General features: G+C 45.1%; 1 protein-coding gene across 1 annotated transcript in view; it reads left to right on the top strand.

Annotated features, from left to right (window-relative positions):
- LOC138973447 (uncharacterized) overlaps nucleotides 1-24,325 on the top strand; it is a 156,037-nt gene that overhangs the window by 32,800 nt on the left and 98,912 nt on the right. Inside the window, exons 22-42 of the mRNA XM_070346168.1 lie at nucleotides 514-698; nucleotides 1,265-1,409; nucleotides 1,722-1,862; nucleotides 2,358-2,480; nucleotides 2,993-3,205; nucleotides 6,554-6,765; nucleotides 7,069-7,288; nucleotides 9,504-9,657; nucleotides 10,942-11,096; nucleotides 11,485-11,661; nucleotides 12,191-12,400; nucleotides 13,143-13,278; nucleotides 13,752-13,895; nucleotides 14,614-14,765; nucleotides 16,199-16,385; nucleotides 16,733-16,983; nucleotides 18,725-18,839; nucleotides 19,131-19,301; nucleotides 20,062-20,375; nucleotides 21,149-21,422; nucleotides 22,824-23,153. Of these exons, the coding sequence (XP_070202269.1) occupies nucleotides 514-698; nucleotides 1,265-1,409; nucleotides 1,722-1,862; nucleotides 2,358-2,480; nucleotides 2,993-3,205; nucleotides 6,554-6,765; nucleotides 7,069-7,288; nucleotides 9,504-9,657; nucleotides 10,942-11,096; nucleotides 11,485-11,661; nucleotides 12,191-12,400; nucleotides 13,143-13,278; nucleotides 13,752-13,895; nucleotides 14,614-14,765; nucleotides 16,199-16,385; nucleotides 16,733-16,983; nucleotides 18,725-18,839; nucleotides 19,131-19,301; nucleotides 20,062-20,375; nucleotides 21,149-21,422; nucleotides 22,824-23,153 (4,009 nt within the window). The remainder of the gene's footprint in view (nucleotides 1-513; nucleotides 699-1,264; nucleotides 1,410-1,721; nucleotides 1,863-2,357; nucleotides 2,481-2,992; nucleotides 3,206-6,553; nucleotides 6,766-7,068; nucleotides 7,289-9,503; nucleotides 9,658-10,941; nucleotides 11,097-11,484; nucleotides 11,662-12,190; nucleotides 12,401-13,142; nucleotides 13,279-13,751; nucleotides 13,896-14,613; nucleotides 14,766-16,198; nucleotides 16,386-16,732; nucleotides 16,984-18,724; nucleotides 18,840-19,130; nucleotides 19,302-20,061; nucleotides 20,376-21,148; nucleotides 21,423-22,823; nucleotides 23,154-24,325) is intronic.

Here is a 24,325-nt window from a genome sequence, read left to right as displayed (position 1 = left end):
CCCCACGTTCGGCGAGAGATTTATTTCTCAGAGTCAACTTTGTGTGCAGACTCTCCTCGGTGTCCGAACACCCCCGTGTGTACACGCAAGCACAAGACCAAGTGCGCACGAAAAAGATCCTGTAATCCATGTCTGAGTTCGGTGGGTTATAGAAACACAAAAATACCCAGCATGCTTCCTCCGAAAGCGGCGTATGGCTGCCTAAATGGCGGGGTAAAAAACGGTCATACACGTAAAATTCCACTCGTGCAAAAAAAACCCACGAGTGTACGTGGGAGCTTCAGCTCACGAACGCAGAAGAAGAAGAAGAAAACATTTTTTTATAATTTTTTTACACTATCTGATTACCATTTGAGATACCCACCTGAATTGAGCAGATGCTTTTGCAGGAAAAAAAAGAAAAAAAACACCATTTTTGAGGCCAATCTCCCTTTAAAAAAGATGTTTATGACAAGGAAACCAACAAGGACCATGTATGGATAACCTGTGTTTACACTGGCTTCCTGTTCACAGAAACTTCTGGAAGTGTTCAAGGAGTATGCGTTCCTATGGCAACAAGACGTCAACCAGACCTTCCAGGACTTCCTCAATGGCCTCAAGACGCCAAACCCTCTGCGTGTTGCCACGGCAGCCAAGGTGGATAAGCAGCATGTCCCACAGCCCCCCGTCCAGACCGACCGCTCCTCCCAGGCTTCAAGGTACACTTGTACTCATTTAAAGCACGTTGAACACAATAAACTTTTTTTTTTTCTTCTTTTTTTGTGTGTGCCCCAGTTGCATGCAGGCTGCTTCAAACCCTCCTTTTACTGTTTTCTTCTTTTCTTTTTTTTTCTTTTTAATAAGAGGTGAGCATCCTTCTTCATGCTTTTGTTTTGTTTTTCATAAACTTCCATTTTGAGGGAGAGGGAGCAGTAATGTGTGATGTGGTGCCATTAGGGGCCTGGGTAGCTGAGTATGTAGAGCACTGGACTTGTGATCCTAATGTCACAGATTCGAATCCCCCCAGGGACGGACACGGTTCAACTTTATGTGCATGCTCAGAGACGGTATCCATGTCCCACCCCCATGTCACCACAGTGGCATGTAAAAGACCTCGGTCATTCTGCCATAAGTGTAGGCGGCTGATTACCCCTAAACATGCACACACCTGGGTAGCACGGCTCTGTTGCTGCTAGCTTTCCACTTGGAGGAAGCGACCCGAATTTCCCAGCATTGGAATAATACTAATTTCACATTTTGACCTGCTGTCTGCATTTTGTTTCAGAGCATCATCAGCAAGAAGTGCCATGTCGCAGGAAGTGTACGAAAACGCAGAGCGGACTTTCCTCACCCCCAAGAATGCCACAGAGGGAGAGAAACGCAACGTGCCATCGCTGGATGAGTTTGACAATGAGATTGACATCTACAGGGTAGGCAGATGAACATTTGTACATGTTGTATATGTCTTGCCCAATTCACGGAATTGCTGAACTAGCGGGGTAAAAACGGTCATACACGTAAAAATCCACTCGTGCTAAAAACATGAGTGAACGTGGGAGTCTAAGCCCATGAACAAAGAAGAAGAAGAAGAAGATGGAAAACTAGCCAAACTCTCATGCTAAAATGTCAGTATACTGGTAAGCAATATACCAGTACAACACAAGGAAACCAAAATGTAACCAGTATGGGAATTTGTTCAGGTGCCAAGCTACAAGTAGTTTTCTCTATTGTGTACGTTGCAGACGGCGAGAGACGAGGTGCAGGGGCTGGAGGAGTACCACTCGGTGGGGTGGCTGAGGGTGGACCTGCAGCCCATCAAACAGGTGCTCACCACCTATGCTAGCAAGTGGATATGGACTTTCACCAAGTACCTGTCTGACCAGGTGAGTCACCGTCGTTTTTACCTGTTTGACCTGTTTGGTCATAATCAAAGTGTGTGTGTGTATGTGGAGGATGTGTGTGTGTGTGTGTTTGTGTGTGTGTGTCTGTGTGTGTGTTTGAGAGAGTTTATGTATTTGCCACTCTCTCTCTCTCTCTCTCTCTCTCTCTCTCTCTCTCTCTCTCTCTCTCTCTCTCTCTCTCTCCCTCCCTCCCTCCCTCCCTCCCTCCCTCCCTCCCTCTCTCTCTCTCTCTCTCTCTCTCTCTCTCTCTCTCTCTCTCTCTCTCTCTCTCTCTCTCTCTCTCTCTCTCTGTGCATTGTTTGAGTGTGTGTCAGTCTGCCTGTCTTTTTTTGTCTGTCTGTGTCGTTTCTGTCTCTTTGTTTATGTCTGGTGGCTGTCTGTGTGTTCAGGTTTGTGCTTACACAATGTTATCCCCAGAAGCATGTTTTTTCAACTTCGGCTAGATGTAGATCAATAAACAGTTTGCTGTGTCTGCAGGTGACCGCCATGCTGGAGGATTTGGACAGGTTCCTGAAGAGGATCGAACCTGAGATCGAGAGCATCACGGGCGAGGAACGCGACACGGCCAGTTTCATGAAGATGATGCGGCTTTTCAACGAGGTTTGTTCTCAGCAAAATAGTACATTGGACCTTACATTCTAGGACTGTCATAAGTCTGAAATTGCAAGTCTTGATTAGAAGAAGTCTTAAAATTCATCAGCATTCACAGACAATTTAAAGGGAAAGTCTAAGAATACAAGATCTTAAGAGAAAGGAAATCTGAAAAAGAGGTTTCAGTGTTCAGATATTTTTGAGAGTATTAGGTCAATGAGTAGGAGAGAGGAGTAGTAAATAAACAGGTTCTGCTTTGAACTTGAACTTGAGCCTATTCCTTCCTCACTCTCTGAGTTAGCAGTGTGTGTGTGTGTGTGTGTGTGTGTGTGTGTGTGTGTGTCAAATATTTTGCTGTTGAGATCTGCTCAGCTTTAAAAAGCTGAAGAGAAACTCAGTTCTTACCTGATCATAGTCTCACCAATCATGTCCCTTTTAGGTTGAATAGCTTGCAAGGAAGTTAAATAGCAATAGTCAGTCAGTCTGGTCTTACCTCAATTTTTTTCTTTTCTATGTAACAGGTGTCTGCCCAGCAGTCCGAGATGGACGGAAAGTTTGCGGCAATGCATCGCACGGTTCTGCTACTGAAGAAGTACGGTCAGATCCTGCCAGAGAAGACCCAGTACCTGTTCTCTGCTGCACCTGGCCGCTGGAACAATCTGAAGACCAAGGTGTCGCTCGCCAAGCAGAGGCTGGGACCACGCATTCAGGAAGAGTCAGCCAGCATTTCACAGGTAAGTGATAAAGTAGGGTGTGTTTATGGTAATCATCAGAAATGATTGAAGTTATTTCCCTTTAGTCACTTGACTGCTGATCACTTCCTCTGTGCTTATGTTTTTGAAATCTTTTCTGAATGATGTATGTTTGATAAAAGGTGGCATTGCTGGAGGTTTTAGACAATGTTTTCTAGTAACTTCAGGAAGGGTCTGTTAGTATTTCACAGGTGTGTGAATAAAGGTTGGTTTTTTTTTGGGGGGGGGGGGGGGCGTTGCTGGAGGTTTCTAACCATGTCTTGTTCTAGTAACTACAGAAAGAGCCTAAATAACTTACCATTCTTGTTTTTTGGTTCAGGAAGAGTCTGCCAGCATGTCACACATGTGTGATGAAGTTGGGTGTGTTTAGGCGGCATTGCGGGAGATATTTAGACATTTCTCGTTCTAGTAACTTCAGGTAGAGTCTGTCAGTATTTCACAGGTGTGCGAATAAAGTTGGGTGTATTGTGAATGAATGCAAATGCGCTAATATGCTATCATGGAGGAACAAACAACAACTCCAATTATAAGTTCCCTCCACTGTATTGGGTAAATTCAAGGATACAGTTAATAAGTTATGATACATACACACATATACACACAATCATGAATAGAAAGATATCCCGTGCGCAAACTAACCATAATATTACCCCGAGTGTATCAAAATCGCTACCCGTGAGGTAGACAGAAAAAACACACACACAGTCCGTGAAATCACAGGCACACGATATCCACAGTACAATACCGACACACGGCTAGTGTGTAAGTAGAAAAACTACAGTCACTGTTCACAGTTAGGATTCTCACCAAACTGCGGCAACCATCTGATCTAGATGCTAAACACTAATTATATCTTAATTAAATAGGTTCTCCTGAACATGGCTTAGCTCAGCTAGAATACACACAAAAAACTGCAGATATGTCCTTCACTTGGAAAAAGTAGCGGTGTACTTAATTCTCCGACTGGCGATCTCGACCTAACCAGTTCACTTCGTCCTGTGACCTCTCGGGTCCAACTATCCGGACTGTAACCTCACTGCTAGCTTCTTGAAAGTCCCGTCGAACTTCAGCTAAACTGATCCATAGAAATAAGATATTATTCGGCGGCTTCTCAGATTATTATTCTTCCCCAGCATCTGGCCGCAATCCTCTTCTTATGGACAGGTTACTGGACGCACTGCACAAAAATGAAGAGCGGACATCTTGTTTTTACAATCTGTCCTCTACGAACTAGTTTCTGCAATGTTAATCGGTTCAGCTTACGCAATACCCAAAATATCGATATTCGAATGCCTATTAAAGTTACCTGTTAAAGTGCTTTGACGATCACGTCTCCGAAAACACAAGTAAGGGCTGGAACCTTCTACTGCATTCTCTCCGGGCATTTTATCCTCCCGCGCGATTAACATCGACCTTTCTCCTCGATGGACAGTCGTCAATTGTGCTGCTAAACTAGCTCCCATTCACGAAGTCAACTGTTCTCTGGTTTGTGAGCTGTGTTAACCCCGTGCAATACACTTTCCATGTGTATCTGGTTGGCTTCCGTGTATCGTGGAGGGAACAAATGCTAACTCGGCATGACTCAGTTGTTAGCTGTTTGATTTCCTTCACATGTATTTAGTTGGCATTGCACAAGGTTGAAACTTTATGATATTATCATCCAAAATCTGAAGTTAGTACAGCAATCCCTGCAATGTACGGCCCCCGGCGTGAGCGGACACCTGACATGTACGGACACATTTGCTCGGCACCGAGTGTTTTCCTTCTATATTTGCCCCCCCTTAAACGGACACCTGCAAAACGTGGACACGGACACTCATTTTCGGTCCCAACAGCAGGTCATACCTCCAATGTACGGACAGACCATCGTCAAATTTTCACCACAACAAAATCGATAACAGAGCAGTCCGGCTCTTGGTGCAAAGATCACAGCCGCAATGGCGTGACGACAGTCACTGGTAACTTGAGTGCACCTGTACCCATCAGGAGGGGGGGTAGTTTTGGTCAGGAGTGGAGTACATGCGAAGATGCCAACATGAAACTGCACTGTGCTCTTTATTCTTGTCTGTTGGACGTAAACAACAGAAACCACAGTCGATGAAGGTCCTGAGCGAAAGAGAGTGAAAAACCGGCCACAGTTCTCAGCATCGTGTGTCTGTGTGTAACCTCTTTCATTGACAAGATACTCTTGTTTTCCCTCAGCCTTGACCAGTGAATCGGTTGCCTAATCTGTGAACCCTTCAGTTGTCTTGCTGTGTCAAAAGTTACGACACAGTCAACTGGTTTTGCTCTGAGTGCTGACCTCTCTGGCCACAGCCCAACAGTACATGGCTGGAGGGAGTGAGAGAGAGAGGGAGGCGGGGGGGGGGGGGGGGGGGGGTGGAGGGGAGCTGGCTAAACTCTGTGGGGTGTCCGGTGTCACTGCATGTCAGCAGGAAGAGCATTGGAGAGAAATAGAGAGGTGTACTCTTCCACACAATTTCCAAGCATCAGTTGTCACGGCTTGGGGTAGGCATTAGTGAGGGAGAGTGGGAGCTGTGTTATGTACAGTGTATTTCCGACTGAAGAGTGAAAAGTCACTGCCATGCCACATGATCGGCATGCAGTCAATAAAGCCAGACAAGATGAAAAATAAATTACATGATTATGACATGCAGCTCTATCTGCTGCTATTTATTCAAACTGGGTTTCAAGCTTATTCTTGCAAAGCATCTGCACACGCTCCTCTGTGCTGTGTTTGTGTGGCTGCTTTCGTATGTCAGTGCATGGTGAGTGTGTTCACTGCCTTGAGGATTTATTTTATCTCTTCTTTTCAACACTTTTCATACAAATCATTTTTACAGAACGTTTAAAGAAGTATTAGGAGTTTATTGTTTAGTAGCCACAAGAAGTGATTAGCATAGACTCAATCCTGTTGTTTGTGTGTCTCTGTGTGAGTGTATATATGGGGGAGGGGGTGGTGTGGTCACCCCTCCCGTGACCAGACACCTGCAATGTACGGACAGTTTTGCTATGGCCCAAGGGTGTCCGTTCATGAGAGGGACTGCTGTAAACACCAAATATGAATCAATTTGCTGAACACATGTGGAAGTTACAGTGGAATCCCATTTTAAGACTCCCTCCCTTTTTAGACCCTGTTTTCTCAGACTCTGTTCATAGCCTTTGTAAATTTACCCCCATTTTAAGATTCCCTCCTTTTTAAGACCTGATTTTTTAAGTCTTAAAAGGGGGGTTCCACTGTATTAGTATTTCAGAGGGTAGCAATGTTGGTCAGGTCACCCTGTATCAGATACTTTTGCACCTATTGACAAAAACTTTTTCTGTTTTCAGGATCTGGAGACGTTCTCGCAGAGGGTGATGGGACTGCAGCACGACCTGGAGAACTCGGACGTGTACAACCGCGAGTGCAGCATCAGCGAGGCCTACCTCATCATCGACAACTACAGCAAGCGTCTGGTGGTGCTGGAGAATGAGGCCCAGGACCTCATAGAGCTACAGGAACTCCTGGAAGCTAACGTTGTCGACTTTACCATCCTGCCTTCGTGAGTAGAAGGGGGAGAGGGTGTGTATGTGTGTGTGTGTGTGAGGGGGTGTGTGTATTTGAGGGTGTGTGTGTGTGTGTGTGTGTAAGGGGGGGGTGTGTGCTTTGGGTGTCTCAGATCTATTGTCGAAGGATAATTAACTTAAAATGAAGAAACTGCAGCAACCCTCCCGCTTTTCTGAGTAGATTTTGATTTTTGGCTGACAATAAAGATGGCTTTTCATATTTGTGAGGGGGACCTTGTCTCAGTCAGGATTGTTCTTTGCATGAAGCTTTAAGAATATTTTCTGGATATGTCCACCAGGTGTCGCCACGAGCTGAACAACCTGAAACAGGTGTGGGAGACAGTGCGTGTGATCGACGACCAGCAGTCCGAGTGGAAGCGGCATCGCTGGCAGAAGATGAACACCAAGTTTCTGCGGGAGGAGACCAACAAGCAGCTGGAGATCGTGCGGGGTTTGCCCGACGACGTTCTCACCTGGGACGTGTACAAGGGCCTGCATGAGTCCATCACAACCATACAGGTAAGTTGTTGTTGTCAGGGGTTTGCCTGACGACATTCTCACCTGGGACGTCTACATGGGTCTCCATGAGTCCATCACAACCATACAGGTAAAGTGTTGTAGTTGTTTTGTTCTGAAAGGGATTATGGTGAGGGCGGGGATGTAACTCAGTCGGTAGCGCGCTGGATTTGTATCCAGTTGGCCGCTGTCAGCGTGAGTTCGTCCCCACGTTCGGCGAGAGATTTATTTCTCAGAGTCAACTTTGTGTGCAGACTCTGCTCGGTGTCCGAACACCCCCGTGTGTACACGCAAGCACAAGACCAAGTACGCACGAAAAAGATCCTGTAATCCATGTCAGAGTTCGGTGGGTTATGGAAACACGAAAATACCCAGCATGCCTACTCAACGAAAGCGGAGTGAGCTGACTATGCTCTCCGAGTATATTGTGGGGAACCCAAATGGGCAAAACGAGCTCACACGTAACCAGAAAAAATTCTGGAACGCTGAAGAAGAAGAAGAAAATGGATTATGGTGGATTCTCAAAGGCTCAATCCTTCCTGTGTAAAATTTGGCTCACCATCTCAGAGAAATTCAAGTTTTACGCCCTCACGGCAAAGCCATTAGGGGCATGTTCCCGGGTTTTTTACCCGACTTTAGATGAGATACACAAGTGTATGCGTGTTTAGGTGGTATCAGCCATCTGCACTTATGGCAGAATGACCGAGGTCTTTTACGTGCCACTGTGGTGACACGGGGGTGGGAGATGGATACCGTCTCTGGGTCTGCACATAAGGTTGACCTGGGTCCGTCCCGGCCCAGATTCGAACCAGCGACCTTTCGATCACAAGTCCAGTGCTCTACCACCTGAGCTACCCGGGCCCCCATCACCATCTCAGATCTGGCGAGGCTTTAACACCATCCCTCCACTTGGACACATACCAAAAGTTCTGGGTATTGCTTATGTAACCGATTGTCAAACGGTTGGCCTAGTGGTAAGGCGTCCGCCCCCTGATCGGGAGGTCGTGGGTTCGAACCCCGGCCAGGTCATACCTAAGACTTTAGAATTGGCAATCTAGTGGCTGCTCCGCCTGGCGTCTGGCATTACGGGGTTAGTGCTAGGACTGGTTGGTCCGGTGTCAGAATAATGTGACTGGGTGAGACATGAAGCCTGTGCTGCGACTTCTGTCTTGTGTGTGGCGCACGTTATATGTCAAAGCAGCACCGCCCTGATATGGCCCTTCGTGGTCGGCTGGGCGTTAAGTAAACAAACAAACAAACAGAGTGTCAAAACACAACAATCACCTTTAGAGGCAAAGTCCAATCAAACAGGCCAGAGAATTTTTGGGCTAATTTCTTAGCCCTATAAAAACTGTTATGGTTACTTGAAGGTAACCAAGATCATAAAGGTCTGGGTGGCCGAGTGCTAAACGCACTTGCCTCGGAAGCGAGAGGTTGTGAGTTCGACCCTGGGTCAGGGCGTTAGCAATTTTCTCCCCCCTTTTCTAACCTAGGTGGTGGGTTCAAGTGCTAGTCTTTCGGATGAGACGTAAAACCGAGGTCCCTTTGTGTACACTACATTGGGGTGTGCACGTTAAAGATCCCACGATTGACAAAAGGGTCTTTCCTGGCAAAATTGTATAGGCATAAATAAAAATGTCCACCAAATACCCGTGTGACTTGGAATAATAGGCCGTGAAAGGTGAATGCTCGCCCAAATAGGCTTGAGGTTTGCTGGCCGATGTGAATGCGTGATATATTGTGTACAAAATTCCATCTCACACGGCATAAATAAATCCCTGCGCCTTGAATCCGTGGTTGAGATATGTGCGCGATATAAATTGCATAAAATAAAAATAAATAAAATAAATAAATACAAGGAGACCGCAGCAGCCAGACCCTATCACAAACAGAACTCTACAATTCACAGGTGTCGGCTATAAATAGCTTGCGCTATCTAAGACCAACAACTGCCGAGCCTGCTGTGAAGGTTGACTCAGTAGTCTCCCTGTCCCACTTACAGTAACTACACTGTAAACAATTTCTTTTACATATGTTTTATGATTTATGTGTGTTGTCCTTTTGTCCAATTGTTGTTATAATCAATTACAGGCAGGCAGGGTGTGCTGAAGAAAATTTTCCATTTTTATGTAACATTTTAATGGACAATAAAGTATTGTTATTGTTATTGTTATTGTTATTGTTACATGTATTATTTTTAATTTGTTTATTTGTGTAGGCGTGCCTGCCACTGATTGACGACCTAAGCAACCCGGCCATGAGGACGCGTCACTGGAAGCAGCTGGTGCGTGTCACCGGCGGTGCATTCACCATCGACAACGACACGCTCAAACGAATGACGCTCAAAGAACTGCTCAGTCTGGGGCTACAGAGTGAGTAGGAGTGTTTGCATCAAATTAGAAATTTAGGAAACATAAGTGAAATCTGAAATAAATTTGTTTAGATGAAACTTAGGAAAAGGGTTGGGGAAGTGACTGAAGCAAAGGTGACACAAACTCTGTGAGAGGTTAACCCCTTCACTGCCACAGTATAACAGCATTTTGGTATTGCCGTGTGCCAGGGCAAAATTTCGCTTTCTTCGGTAGGTTCACTAATCTGTTCACTGCTCGATCATTTATTGAGATATCTCTTAGATCTTTGGCATGTGTTTTGCTTATACCCTTGGCTATTATAGGATGACATGATCATTGGACATTTCTAACACAGTTTTCAACACATGGTAGTAACTTATCCGAACGGTCTATGGGAAAGAACTGTGTTTAGAAGCCCTACAAGTACTTGGACAGTGGTTACCTCCCATTTAGTTTTCAGAAATGTCCTGAAATGTTGTTGACACAAATCCCATGTACGAGATACGGTTATGGGCGTACGACAAACGGAAAATGACCACGTATTACATACGGGGTGGGCAGTGAAGGGGTTAAGCAGCAACTGTTGGTCTTGAGAAAGATTTTTTGAGGCAACGAGGCAAGGTGGCGCTGCTGAGGAAATGCAGAGTTTTGCACAATTTGTGGCACTTTTTGTAAGGACAAAACTTATGGTTGCAGAGGACAGCCCTTGGACTTGGGCTTATTAAAGAGTAAATTTCTCCCTGTATGGATTAAGCTGTTCTGTTCTCATGACTTGACTTAAGCCTTTGAATTCCTGGGGGAACATAGGTCCACTGCAACACTCCTCCAACATACTCAGTATTGGGAGACCCACTTCAGTTGTGCCCATGTGTTCTGATAAATTTGGTATATTATAGACGGGCGCAGTGGCTTGGTGGTAAGACGTTGGCCTCCTAATCGGGAGGTCGTTAGTTCGAATCCCGGTCGCTGCCGCCTGGTGGGTTAAGAGTGGAGATTTTTCCGATCTCCTAGGTCAACTTATGTGCAGACCTGCTAGTGACTTAACCCCCTTCGTGTGTACACGCAAGCACAAGACCAAGTGCGCACGGAAAAGACCCTGTAAACCATGTCAGAGTTCGGTGGGTTATAGAAACACGAAAATACCAAGCATGCCTCCCCCGAAATCGGCATATGCTGCCTGAATGGCGGGGTAAAAACAGTAATACACGTAAAAATCCACTCGTGCTAAAAACATGAGTGAACGTGGGAGTCTAAGCCCATGAACGAAGAAGAAGAAGAAGAAGGTACATTATGAACTTTGTACAGAACATGTGGATGATGTCCGAGCCATCGTACAGAGGGCGGTGAAAGACCTGGCCATAGAGTCCTCACTCAAGACGTACGAGGAGGTCTGGCTCAGCAAGATCTTTGAGATGAGACTACACACACGCAACAGGACCATCAACTCTGAAACCATGCAGGTTAGCGCAATTTTGCCGTTGTTTTTTTTTTATCTGCAGTGGATCCGCCCTTTTTGAGACCTGAGAAATCAGGTCTTAAAAAGGGAATCTTAAAATGGAGGTAGATTATGAACGAAAAATCTGATAAAAGTGCAAGGTCTTAAAATGGGGGGAAGTCTTAAAAAGACAAGAGGGAGTCTTAAAATGGGGGTACATTTACAGATGTTATGAACAGCGAGTCTGAGAAAACAAGGTCTTAATACAGAGGAAGTCTTAAATGGGGGGGGGGGGGGGGTGTCTTAAAATGGGGGTTCCGCTGTATATGCATGTATGTGTGTATACATGTATGCATTTTTGTGTGTGTTTTAAATTTCTACCTCTGGTGCTAATATCTCTTTCTGCCCAACAGGACAACCAGTCTGAGTACTCACCGAGCGAGGCGGGTATGTCGCAGTCCCAGGGGCCCACTGCTCGCCCGCCTGCCGGGACTCGAACCACGAGTCGCATCTCCAACCAGTCGTCACACAGCAAGAACAAGCGTAGCTCCATATCTTCCTTGCCTGCCTCTATGCTCAACCTTGGGGAGGTAAGTTGTGACAGTTGGGGGGGGGGGGGGGGTTGATTTTGTGTGTTTGTATACGTGTGTGTGTGTGTGCATGGATATGTATACATGCATGAGAGAGAAAAAACGGAGAGAGATATTGAATAATTTGTTAACTGTTTGTTGAAAAATTTGTAAGAAAAAAAGAGAATGATTGTTGAAGATATACGGACCTGACAGTGAGTGTGTGTATGTTTTGAGACAGAGCTGTAAGAGAAGATGACTATGTTTATTTTTCTGGTTGGCAGATACGTTTTATTGAGACCGACGTTATTTAACATGCAATTGCAAAGATAGGTTTTGCACGTGGGCTGTGTTTGCAGCTGACAGAGCAAGCTTTCTTCAGCTTTTTCTTCACTTTATGAAAGTGAAAACATCTCAGCATAACTAATCTTGGTCTTCTTTAGAATGAGGCACTATGCTTCACATGGAATGTAGAGGATTAAGTAGTTTGAAAAATATAGATTTAAACAATTTCTCTAATTGTTTTTAATTTAATTTTTTTATTTACCAGGACAACGGCCAGTTGATGCTGCTGACGACGACGGACCCGATCTTCGAGGAGCTGGAGCACCACCAGGTGACGCTCCAGGCCATGCAGAGCAACTCGGCCGCCGGCTCCTTCCTTGACGAGGTGCTCAAGTGGCAGAAGAAGCTGCAGACCATCGAGGCCGTGCTGACCATGTGGCTCGACGTGCAGGAGAAGTGGATTGAGTTGGAGGAGGTGGGTTGTATGAGTGTGTGTGTGTGTCTCTGTGTGTGTGTGAGGCTGTGCTGACCATGTGGTTCGATGTGCAGGAAAAGTGGATCGAGTTGGAGGAGTTGGGTTGTATGAATTCTGCTAATTACAATTGTATACAGTGGAACCCCCAATTAAAGACCTCCAAAAATCAGAGAAAATTGGTCTTAAAAAGGAAGGAGTCTTAAAATGGAGGTAGTTTTAAAGAGGTTTATGAACAGAAAGTCTTAAAAAACAAGGTTTTTAAAAGGTAGAAACATTAATATAAAAAGCAGAATAAAAAAAATTAAAAAAAGATCAATGAAGAAGGATGCTCCCCACCCAAAAAAAATATTAAATAAATAAAAATTAAAAAAAATAAAAAATAAAATAAAAAAATAAAAACAAGACAAAAAAGAAAGGGTTTGAAGCAGCCTGTATGCAAATTTGTCTTCCTAAATTAACTTTTTGGAAGGTGTATTAGGGGTAGTTTCTTGGCTCAGATTGCTCCATTTTCCTTATTTTTATTAACATTTTCCGGGTGGCATGCCCCCTGAACCCCCAAGGAGGTTCGGGCGTTTCGCACCCTCAACTTAAACGCTTTGGGCCGTCAATCTGTCCCTAAAAGAAATTTGAACCCCCCCCCCCCCCCTTAGACACACCCCCCTTAGAAACGATGTGATCCGCCTCTGCAGGGGTCATAGTGAAGGTAAATGTAAATATCTTGTTTTTTCCCCCTCACTATCAGGTGTACACTGGAGCAGACGTGAGGGCAGCGCTATCCCATGATGCCAATCGCTTCAGCATTTCCAACAAAGACTTCCGTCTGCTGATGCGTGCCACTGAGAGAAATCCAAACGTTCTGCAGTGTTGTTCACGCAAAAGTAAGGATTAGGCTAGCTAGTGTCTTGCGGACTAAAATGTTACATGGTGGTGTGAACTGGCTGTCTCTCTGTCTCTCTGTCTCTCCATCCCACAGCCAACTGTCTGTCTGTCTGTCTGTCTGTCTGTCTGTCTGTCTGTCTGTCTGTCTGCATTTGTCTCTCTCTCTCTTAATCCCTCTGTTGTTATTTTTCTCTTCAGTGATGGTTTTAGCTGTAGAAATAGTCTGTTTTTCTGTTGTTGTTTTTCTCTCAGTGGTGTAGATTGTTAACTAGTCACAGTCAGCTTCTTAAGATTCTTAGGATTTTCTTCGTTGTTCCAGACATCCTGAAGATCTTGACACATATAAATGACCCTTTCATCAGTGATGTTTTAAACACTGGACATTTCCTGTTATCTTTTTTTTCCCTCAGTGGTGAAGATTTTTAACTAGTCATAGCCAGCTTCTTCATTAGTCTTTTCCTTGTCTTTCCAGACATCCTGAAGATCTTGACGCACATGAACGACAGTCTGGAGGCGTGTCGCAAGTCTCTTCTCAATCACCTGGAAAGAAGGCGTCAGATCTTCCCACGATTCTACTTTCTGTCCATGGAGGACGTTCTTCACATCGTCTGCAACGGTTAGTGCAGTGTTTTTCTGTGGGTTGATTCAGAGAGGCTGTTTAATAGTGGTAACAATCACGATTGTGTATTAAGGGATAATGTCAAATGAAAAACACTCTCAGATTGCTTTGAAATTAATAAGGGTTTGAAATAATGATACCATGCAACAAGACTGTCTTCTTTTTGCAAAAAAAACCCAAGTAAATTGTTGCAAGTTGTTGTATTAATTACTATGTTAGGATTTATATGCATTCAATTTTAACTTGGTGTGTTCTATTCATAATCATATGATGTAAAGCAGGGAGAGCACTGAACTCTGTGGGCAGGGATGTAGCTCAGTCGGTAGCGCACTGGATTTGTATCCAGTTGGCCGCTGTCAGCGTGAGTTCGTCCCCACGTTCGGCGAGAGATTTATTTCTCAGAGTCAACTTTGTGTGCAGACTCTCCTCAGTGTCCGAACACCCCCGTGTGTACACGCAAGCACAAGACCAAGTGCGCACGAAAAAGATCCTGTAATCCATGTCAGAGTTCGGTGGGTTATAGAAACACGAAAATACCCAGCATGCTTCCTCTGAAAGCGGCGTATGGCTGCCTAAATGGCGGGGTAAAAACAGTCATACACGTACAAGCCGTGGGAGTTACAGCCCATGAACGAACAAACAAACAAAAAAACTGAACTCTGTGGTTCGCTCTATATTGGTTGTGATAACACCTGTGATTGTGTATGTCCAACAGGCTACGACCTGAACCAGGTGAACCTGTACATCAGCAAGCTGTTTGAACACCTGGGCCGCCTGGTGTTTGAGGAGGTGGAGGATAACGACAAGTACTGCTTCATCATCACTGGGGTGGACTCTGCCCTGGGCGAAAGGCTTTACTTCCAACAGGTAAGGCTCTAGTTTGTATGCACTCTTTTAACTCATTGGAGTCGCGCCCATATCGGTCGTTTCGTTCCCTCAAATCGCACTGTTTTTGGCATGTTGTAAAAAAATCACAGACACACAACCACGCAGCATAACAACATAAAACAAAATGTATCAGAAAGAATTACATGTGATCTTTATGAAAACCCTAACCTTATAATTGAGGCTGTAGATCCAACTGTGTGACACTTGATCCAATATGGTATCAAAAAGCGGGTCAAACGAAAGTTTTGAACGACGCCATGCTGTTTCGGCGAATTGACTACGTCGCAGTCCGCACGGAAAAATCAGTGTTGAAGGCGACAAACCAACGCTAATAGTAGTTATAGGGAAGCAACTCCTTCGAAAATGAACGTACTTTTAGTTGCCAGTTACGTCCCTGCAATCCTCGTTGCTCCCAACAAGGAAAAAAAAAAAAAAAAAATCTTGCCGGTGATATATCGCCGGCACGCCTTTTACGTAGTAGAAAAGTGCCGGCGATATTTCACCGGCACGACTCGAGTGAGCTAAGGCCCACTCGGGCTAATGAAAACAGTTTGGCTCACGGTATCAGAGCTGGCCAGGCTCTAACATGGGATAACACCATCGCTCCACTTGGTCACATATCAAACATGAGCAGCCTGGGTGTTACATGGGATAACACCATCGCTCCACTTGGTCACATATCAAACATGAGCAGCCTGGGGGCTATCTGTGCACACAGCTATTTTTGTAAGACTTAACTTTGTAAAATGAATTAATTAAAAACTCCCTCCTCTCCCCCCCCCTCTCTCTCTCTCTCTCTCTCTCTCTCTCTCTCTCTCTCTCTCTCTCTGTCTCTGCCTCCCTCTCTCTGTCTCTGTCTCCCTGTCTCTCTCTCTCTCTTTCTCTCTCTCTGCCTCCCTGTCTCTCTCTGTCTCTCTCTCTCTGTCTCTCTCTGTCTCTCTCTCTCTGTCTCTCTCTCGATCTCTCTGTCTCTGTCTCTCTCTCTGTGTCTCTCTCTCTCTGTCTGCCTCCCTGTCTCTCTGTGTCTCTCTCTCTGTGTGTCTCTCTCTCTCTCTGTCTCTGCTTCCCTGTCTCTCTCTGTCTCTGTCTCTCTCTCTCTCTCTCTCTGTCTATCTCTGTCTCTGTCTCTCTGTCTCTCTCTCTCTGTGTCTCTCTCTCTCTGTCTGTCTCTCTCTCTGTCTCTCTGTCTCTGTCTCTCTCTCTCTCTTTCTCTCTCTCTCTCTCTCTCTCTCTCTCTCTCTCTCTCTCTCTCTCTCTCTCTCTCTCTCTCTGTCTCTCTCTCTCTGTCTCTCTCTCTCTCTCTCTCTCTCTCTCTCTCTGAAGCACAACAGTCCAAAAAGTCATCACCAATCTGTTAAGGGGAGGAAAACTAAAGGCATGTCTCAAAGATAACTCTTTGGTTTTGTTCCCAGCCCGTGCCGTGTGAGGGTCAGATAGAAACATGGCTGACCAGTTTCCTCAACCAGTTAAAGGGGTCGCTGCAGCTACAGCTGGCTATGGCCATGGGGGTGGAGAAACCCCTCGTCCGCCCGCAGTCCAAGCGAGACAACGACAGGAAAGCCAGCGTCCCCGCCAAGCCTGACTCCTCTGCCAAGAAAGGTGAGGTTGTGTTTGTGTGTGTGTGTGTGTGGGGGGGAGGGGGGGGTGAAGGTGGGGCTGGGTGTGTTTGTGTGTGTGTGTAAATGTATGCATGCTTTTTTTAAATTTTTTTTACAGATGTCTTGGTCTTTTCATATCAGTGCAAACCTTATTAAAATAATAATAATAAACAATAGCAGAGAAAAAGATTAAACAATGTGCATACCTCAGATTTTGTTACTGAAAATTTACTTTAAAGATAAAGAAAGCTGTGTCTTTTACAATAACATCTTTCAGTGGGTATTGCTTTTTAAAAATTTCTTTTAATACTTAAATGAAAGATTTCTTTTACAAATTTATTTTTTCAGATTCCAAAAGCGGCACCAGATCATTGAGCCATATGGGGAGCCGGATGAGCCAGCGAGAGCTGGTGCCAGCAGAACCGTCGGAGGAAACAGCGGCCGAGCCAGTGGAGTACGCAGAGCGTGAGGACGGAGAGAAGTCGTGGACACTGGAGCACGTGTCGGAGGTCGTGTACCTGGCCACACAGATCAAGATGTCGACACAGATCGAGGATTCCATAGCTTCCCTTGAAGCTGGGGATCGTCTTGCTTTAGAGGTGAGAGTCGCTGAAATTTGTGGTTCCTACTAGTAAATTTGTGATTGAGCAAAATCAATTTATGTATTTGTGTGTAAACTAAAGGGCAGGCACCTGGCCTGGGGTGCACGAACCAAAAGTGGGTGCCACCCAAAATTTCAACCAATCCAACACCTCGGCTGGCTTCAGATCAGTTGGTAGAGGTTACACGCCGAGTCTCAGTGATTATTAAAAATAATGGTCGAAGTTAGCGGATCATGAAAAATGCGAGCTTTAGCGAGCTTTTTCATGACCGCGAACTGAGACCATTATTTTTTATAATCACTGAGACGAGGTGTGTAACCTCTTTATTCCTCCTTTCTTCAGTTATTCAAAGAAAAGAGGAGGTTTTTTGCGAAAGTTTGATCGAATCCTATTCACTCAACCAGTCAACCTGCGCAGGCGATCGATTAATGCGCGGTTGTATAGTTCCGTGCAAATCATTCCATTCTGTTAACACTTCTTGTCAGTTTTCCTATTTTGGACTAAAATCAAGTACACAGATATGCTGTTATTCTGCCGTGGCGGCAAAGGCAAATATTGTGTGTTCTGTATATGTTTTGGTGTCGCTTACGATAATGTTCTTTCGTCAAATGGGACTAGCAGACGAACTTTTGCACCCGTGTTCCAACGTTCAAAACTGTATGAAGTTCAGTTTTCTGGGGAAAATAGTGTATGAAACCGCTTTATGTTGTTTAAATTGATGAGATGTGTGCATTTGGTTGCGTGTGATCTGTTTATTAAATGAAATATTGTTGAAAACTGACCGTCGGATTGCAGTCTGTTGTCGAAGAAAATGAGTGAAAAGAAGGGGAACTACTCTTGTCGCTAGACTCTTGGAAGTGCTTGTGATGAACGTTTGAGCACGGCAAATCTAGATTCAGAAAACAACCGAACTCATGGATTTTATATGAAGATTCATGTGTTCAGGCCTGTAGTTGTTAATTTAAATGCGGTATGTTTGTATTGTTTGCTCCAGAGATGTATACTTCGTACGTTAGAGCGTTCGGAACTTTTCAGTCGCAAAAAGTAGTACCGAAACGGAACAACTTCTCAACCCATTGCACTATCGAGGATTCAGGCTGTTGCTGGGTCGTTATTTGTTTGGTTGCTGGGTCATTATCGAAAAATAACTACCCCTACAAGTTTACAGAGGTAAAGAAGCAGAGGGGGGAATAAGTAACTTTATCTAGCATCTCAGCCCTGGTCTCAGCTGAAAATATCGGTCATTGACCGGGGTTCACAAGGCCGGTGTCTTTTCAATTACAAGTGGTAAGAGTGCAGTGGCTTTCATCTCGCCCAAAATTCAGGAAAAGACATATTTCCTCTCTGTTACTTCCTTTGGCTTGTGCCCAATACACCGGAAGCACTTAACGTGAGGATTTTTCTAATTTTTACCTGAAAAAGTTGGGGTTGCGCTTGTTTAAACAAAGCCCCCTTGTAGTCCTAAAAATATGGTATGTGTTTAGGACATTCATAATAATATTGATACAATCTGAAGAATCCCACTGATAAAAACAATGTGTGTTTGTGTGTGTGTGTTTGTGTGTGTGTGTGTGTGTGTGGGGGGGGGTGTGTGTATGTTTATTGGTTTGTGTGTGTGTATGTGTCTGTGTGTGTGCGTGTGTGTTTGTTTAAGAATATTTTGGCATATTGACGCCATTTAACAAAACGCCAGTGATTATACAAATTAAGGTGTGTGTGTGTGTGTGTGTGTGTCTAGGAAGCCTTGGGGAAGATTGATGCAGGAATCCAGGGAACAATTCTACTCCTCAAGGGCCTGGAGGGGGAGAAGGAAGAGCGCATTAGTCGGCAGAAACAGAAGGCAGGGACTGAAGGTAAATACCAAAATGTAAAATGAATAAAAGCATGCAATTTGCATACAAATAAACATGTATGCGCACACACACACACACACACACACACACACACACACACACACACAGAGAGCTGTGTGTGTATGCACTGGGACCCCCCCCCCCCCTGCCTCCCCTGTTTTAATTAGACTCCCTCCTTTTTAAGACCTGATTTTTTTAGATTTTTTTAGGTCTTAAAACGGGGGTTCTGCTCTACTTGAATGCCCTTTATCTTGTGACCTTGACCTTTCACATTCAACCTTGACCCAACAGGTCAGAATACTGCCCGTGAGGGAGATCAGGACAGCGTGCTAGACCTGACGGCTGCCAGAAGTCTGACGTCGCTGCAGAAGGCATCCACCCAGGATCTGACGGGTACCGGTGAAGAACTCAGGACCCCTCCACCCGAGGACGCCAGTACCCCAAGAGCACCTGCTAGCGATGGTGAGTCATTCGGCAGATGGTATGAGTGCTGTTATTGAAGTGGTCATGAGTTTGGCCAAGCAACCAACGTCACAGCGCAACACTGGCAGTGACCATAAGACGTAAGATTTTATTTCAACCACGTGCATTACACAGGAATATATCTTGGTGTGAGTTCATTCAATACATAATACATTCGAACACAACAACCAAACAGAGTGCTAACAGAACTACATACACACACTCACTTACACCCGCAACTGACTTCTAGTGCCCCCTCTGTTCCAGACTCTGAAAATTTATGTTTTAAATTGAAAAATTCATATGGGTAACTTATATTCGCCTTTAATGAGCATTAATTCACTGCCGGAAGAATTTAGTTTAAAAACCAATGAAAAAACAAAGCATACAAGGTATAACAATTAGACCAAAACTAAGAAAATGGCCGCCTCCAGGGGAGGCAATCATCTTGCAGCAATTTAAAGGGCAATTTTCAGCGGTTGTTTCCTCTGTCAGGGTATTGATTTATGATAGCAAAGTACGTGCCTGATATGTATTTTGACAATCAAAGGGGTAATTATGGGTATGGGTTGTAAAAGAGTGAATACCCTTGCTTTTAGTGAGACAAACAATCCACCTGTGCTCCTGTCCACCTGTTTCAAACACACCCCCTCGCTAGTGACTGGCCTATAATATCAGGAGGGGAGCGCATGTGGGATGCTACCAGCCGAGTTATTTCGGGAATTCTTCCATTTAAAATCAAATTTCTCTCCACTTGCAGCCCAGTCGGCCCCTCCAATAGACACCATGAACATCTCTCTACCCACCATGGAGAAGGCGGAGGAGGTCCCCGAGGAAACTGCCGACAGGGAGGGGGAAGATGGAGAGGAGGCAGAGCGGGAGGAGCTTAAACTGATGCTGTTCCCCTCTCAGATCCACAAGCTAACCAACCTCCTGTCCCTCCTCTCGCACATGCGTAACCTGGTGCAGCGGCTGATTGACATGTCGCCGCGGCAACCACCCGGCATGAGCTTCGACTGGAAGAGCCAGCTGCTGTACTCCTTCGAGGAGGAGAACCGGGGCGTCACTGTGCATGTGAGTGTCATGACTTATGTGAATGTATGATGATGGGTGTAATTGTCTAATGGTTAAGATGTATGCCTTTCATGTGGAAGGTACAGGGTTTAAATCCTGGCTGCACGTGATGGAATAAGGGTGAAGATTTTTCCAATGTCCCAGGTCAAGGTATGCGCAGACCTGCTAGTGCCCTACCCCCTTTGTAGTTGTGAGACCAAGGGTAGGGCGGATGGTGGCGAGAGAGGTGTGCCGTGTACGTGAATGTAAGCAGTACGTGCCAATGTATAGCTCAGGCACCATCGCAGCTAACGCGTCTCAGTTCTGTACTGAACATTTCATCCTCATTCCAGAAAAATGCACTGCACGAATTATGGCCATCTGTCCGACTTTCATCTTCATCTTTTAAGGCAGACTGATATATAGAGGTGTAAGTTACGTTCCTCCGAAAGCAGCGTATGGCTGCCTTAATGGAGGGGTAAAAACGGCCATGCACGTACAAATCCACTCGTGCAAAAACACGAGTGTACGTGGGAGTTTCAGCCCATGAACCCAGAAGAAGAAGAAGAAGGTGTAAGTTACGCTGGCCCTTCAGGCTCAGGCATTTCCAAACAATCGACTCAAGACTATTTGTGTGTACACGCAAGCACAGGAACAAGTGCGCACAGAAAAAATGTTGTCATCCATGTCCTGTTTTCCCATCGCATGAAAACACCTTAGATAAGAATATGAATGCTTTTGGTCATCATCATACACCACCAGCCAATGATAATTTTCTTGCTGTCGTGTTCCAGTGTATGAATACTCCCTTTGACTACGGCTTCGAGTACCTGGGGTCAGCATCACGAGAGGTCATCACTCCCCAGACGGAGCGGATGTTTGTCGCCATGACGCAGGCGGTGAAAGCGCACACGGGCGTGCTGTGTATGGGGCCCAAGGAGTGTGGGAAGTACATGCTGGTGAGGGAGCTCAGCCTGTGTCTGGGACGGCCTCTCTACGTCTTCAACTGTACCACCTCCACAAACTACCTGCAGGTCCACGACATCTTCAGAGGCCTGGCTAGCACTGGTGAGTTGGGCAGAAGGGATTTCTTCTCTTTTTTTTGCGTGCATGGGGTCACACACTTTGCCCTTGGGACTTTATTGACAATAGAGGATGTTCAAAAATAATTCCGTCAGGTTTGTGTGGGTTCTGAAAGAGTGAATACTCTTGCTCCAAGTGTATGTTTTATGTATGTTTTATGTATGTTTTATGTATGTTTTATGTATGTTTTATGTATGTTTTATGTATGTTTTATGTATGTTTTATGTATGTTTTATGTACGTTTTATGTACGTTTTATGTACGTTTTATGTACGTTTTATGTACGTTTTATGTATGTTTTATGTATGTTTTATGTATGTTTTATGTATGTTTTATGTATGTTTTATGTATGTTTTATGTATGTTTTATGTACGTTTTATGTATGTTTTATTACGGACACAAAAGCTCAGCAATGCAATTTCTCTTTTAGAGATTAATAAAGTTATTGTATTGTATTGTATTGTATTGCAAGCATTCTACACATGCTCCTTGTCCACAAGTTTCTTCTTCTTCTTCTTCTTCTGCGTTCATGGGCTGAAACTCCCACGTCCACTTGTGTTTTTTGCACGAGTGGAATTTTACGTGTATGACCGTTTTTTACCCCGCCATTTAGGCAGCCATACGCCGTTTTCGGAGGAATCATGCTGGGTATTTTCGTGTTTCTATAACCCACCGAACTCTGATATGGATTACAGGATCTTTTTCGTGCGCACTTGGTCTTGTGCTTGCGTGTACACACGGGGGTGTTCGGACACCGAGGAGAGTCTGCACACAAAGTTGACTCTGAGAAATAAATATCTCGTCGAACGTGGGGACGAACTCACGCTGACAGCGGCCAACTGGATACAAATCCATCGCGCTACCGACTGAGCTACATCCCCGCCCTGTCCACAAGTTTGAGACACACCTGGCTAGTGACTGGCCGATTCTGTTACGTGGGAAAGAGTATTCATTCATTCAAAACCCATCAAACCTGACAAGAGTTCTTTCCCAACACGACATTTTGTTCTTCCTGTGTCTGTTAGCTAATTATCATTCAGTCTGTCTTTTGAATATTCTCATTTACTGTTGTCAATATTAAGAGGGCTTAATTCCCTTTGTTGTTTAATCTTCAATCAATCAATCAGAGGCTTATATCGCGCGTATTCCGTGGGTACAGTTCTAAGCGCAGGGATTTATTTTTTTATTTTTTTATTTTTATTTTATGCAATTTATATCGCGCACATATAATAAATTTCTACCCTTCTTTCTGTCTCTTCTCTAGGCTGGGTATCTTTCGCCGACATAGCTAGGCTTCAGCATCCATTGCTGTCAGTGCAACGAATACGTCAGTTATGATTTTGTCCAACATATTATAAATTTCTATCGCTCTGTCTCTCTTGTCCAGGCTGCTGGGTTTCTTTCGCTGACATCGCCAGCCTTCAGCTCCCAGTCCTGTCTATCTTCGCTCAGCTGATGAGCACAGTCATGGGCGCCATGCAACAGAGCAAGGCTGCCGTGCATCTTCAGTCCGACGACGTTCAGCTCAACAAGCATTCAGCCATCTTCGGTCTCATGGACTCCGCTGTTCCGGTCTTGGCCTGTGACCCTGAGAAACCGCTGCTGTATCCTGCGGCAACCAGCCGCCTGCCGGACAGCATCCGAGAGCTGTTCCGTGTGGTGTCTGTCATGACCTTGGACTTCCAGTTGTCCTTGGAGGTCATGCTTTTCAGTCAAGGTCAGTGATAGGATGAGATGGATGGTTTTGTAGTCTGTAAAAGCCATTATGGTTGATTTTGAAAAGGGCTGAGGGGGTAAGGGAGGGAAGTCAAAAGGATTATTGTTTGCAAGTTTGATGATTACAATTTTGATAATACAAGGGTCATTTTCAACTAACCAATTGGCTTAAAATGTTTTGCAAAAAAACAACCAATGAGCCAGCCAAAGCTTGAAGTAATTACACATTAACATGCTTCCATTTGAAACTTCGAGGTCGTCATCATGGATTGACGCCCGACTAATTAGACTTTGGGAGGGCGTCAATCCACGATGAAGACCGAGAAGTTTCAAATGGAAGCATGTTAATGTTATTGTAATTCAATCTGATGACGATCTCTTTCCGGCTTTCATGCGATGGTAAACAGACAGAATTGGTTCTGTTCTGCCTGCCAAACGGTTGTGTGACGTGTCTAGTGTGTTGGCGAAGTGTCTTGTGCTTGTCACTTCTCGCTTTCAGCCCTCACCGCTGGCTAGCACCGTCTGTCCTTTTTAGGACAATGCGAAAAGAGAGCAGAATGCGTCAGTCTCTCCTGCCAGTACAATAACCTCTCCACAACAAGCCCTATGTAGTGCCTCCATCGCGGCGACAGGCGTAAACTGGGTACCGCAAGGCCCCAGGCTAGACTACAAGGACTCGGAGGAGGTTGGCCCCTAGACGTGCGGCATGCGGGCCCACCGGTGTGTGGAAACGCCCAGGTGCCCACGAACCAACCTCCAGCTATGGGTCAAATAGCCGGGCAGGATAGGCTCGTCAACCCTGGCAGGCAGCTATCCTAAGAGAAGACCACTCTGAATTCAAAACGAGGGTAGAGGAGGCTCATCATCCATGGAAGGAAACTCGTCTAGGAGAAGGAAAACTCCGAAATGAAACCCACGCAGTCCCTCGAAGACGGAACGGCACTGGCCTTTTTTAGGCGGGGAGCAGACCGGGTGCCTACGCTATCCTCGACAAATGGTTGTGTCATCAACGAATCAACGTGATGGTGTCGTCTTCATGGTTCTGTTCTGTTCACACACTGCTTTCAGTCCACCTACCTGCAAGGGTCAAGTCCCAAGAAATATGTCTCTGTATTCCTATCGTATCACTCTGCTCCTGTTTTGTTTTCTTTCACATACATTTTCCCTTCTTTT

The sequence above is a fragment of the Littorina saxatilis genome, linkage group LG8 (genome assembly GCF_037325665.1).
Source record: "Littorina saxatilis isolate snail1 linkage group LG8, US_GU_Lsax_2.0, whole genome shotgun sequence".
Lineage (NCBI taxonomy): Eukaryota > Metazoa > Mollusca > Gastropoda > Littorinimorpha > Littorinidae > Littorina > Littorina saxatilis.
The sequence above is the reverse complement of the archived record's forward strand: the minus strand, read 5'-3'. Positions and strand labels throughout refer to the sequence as shown.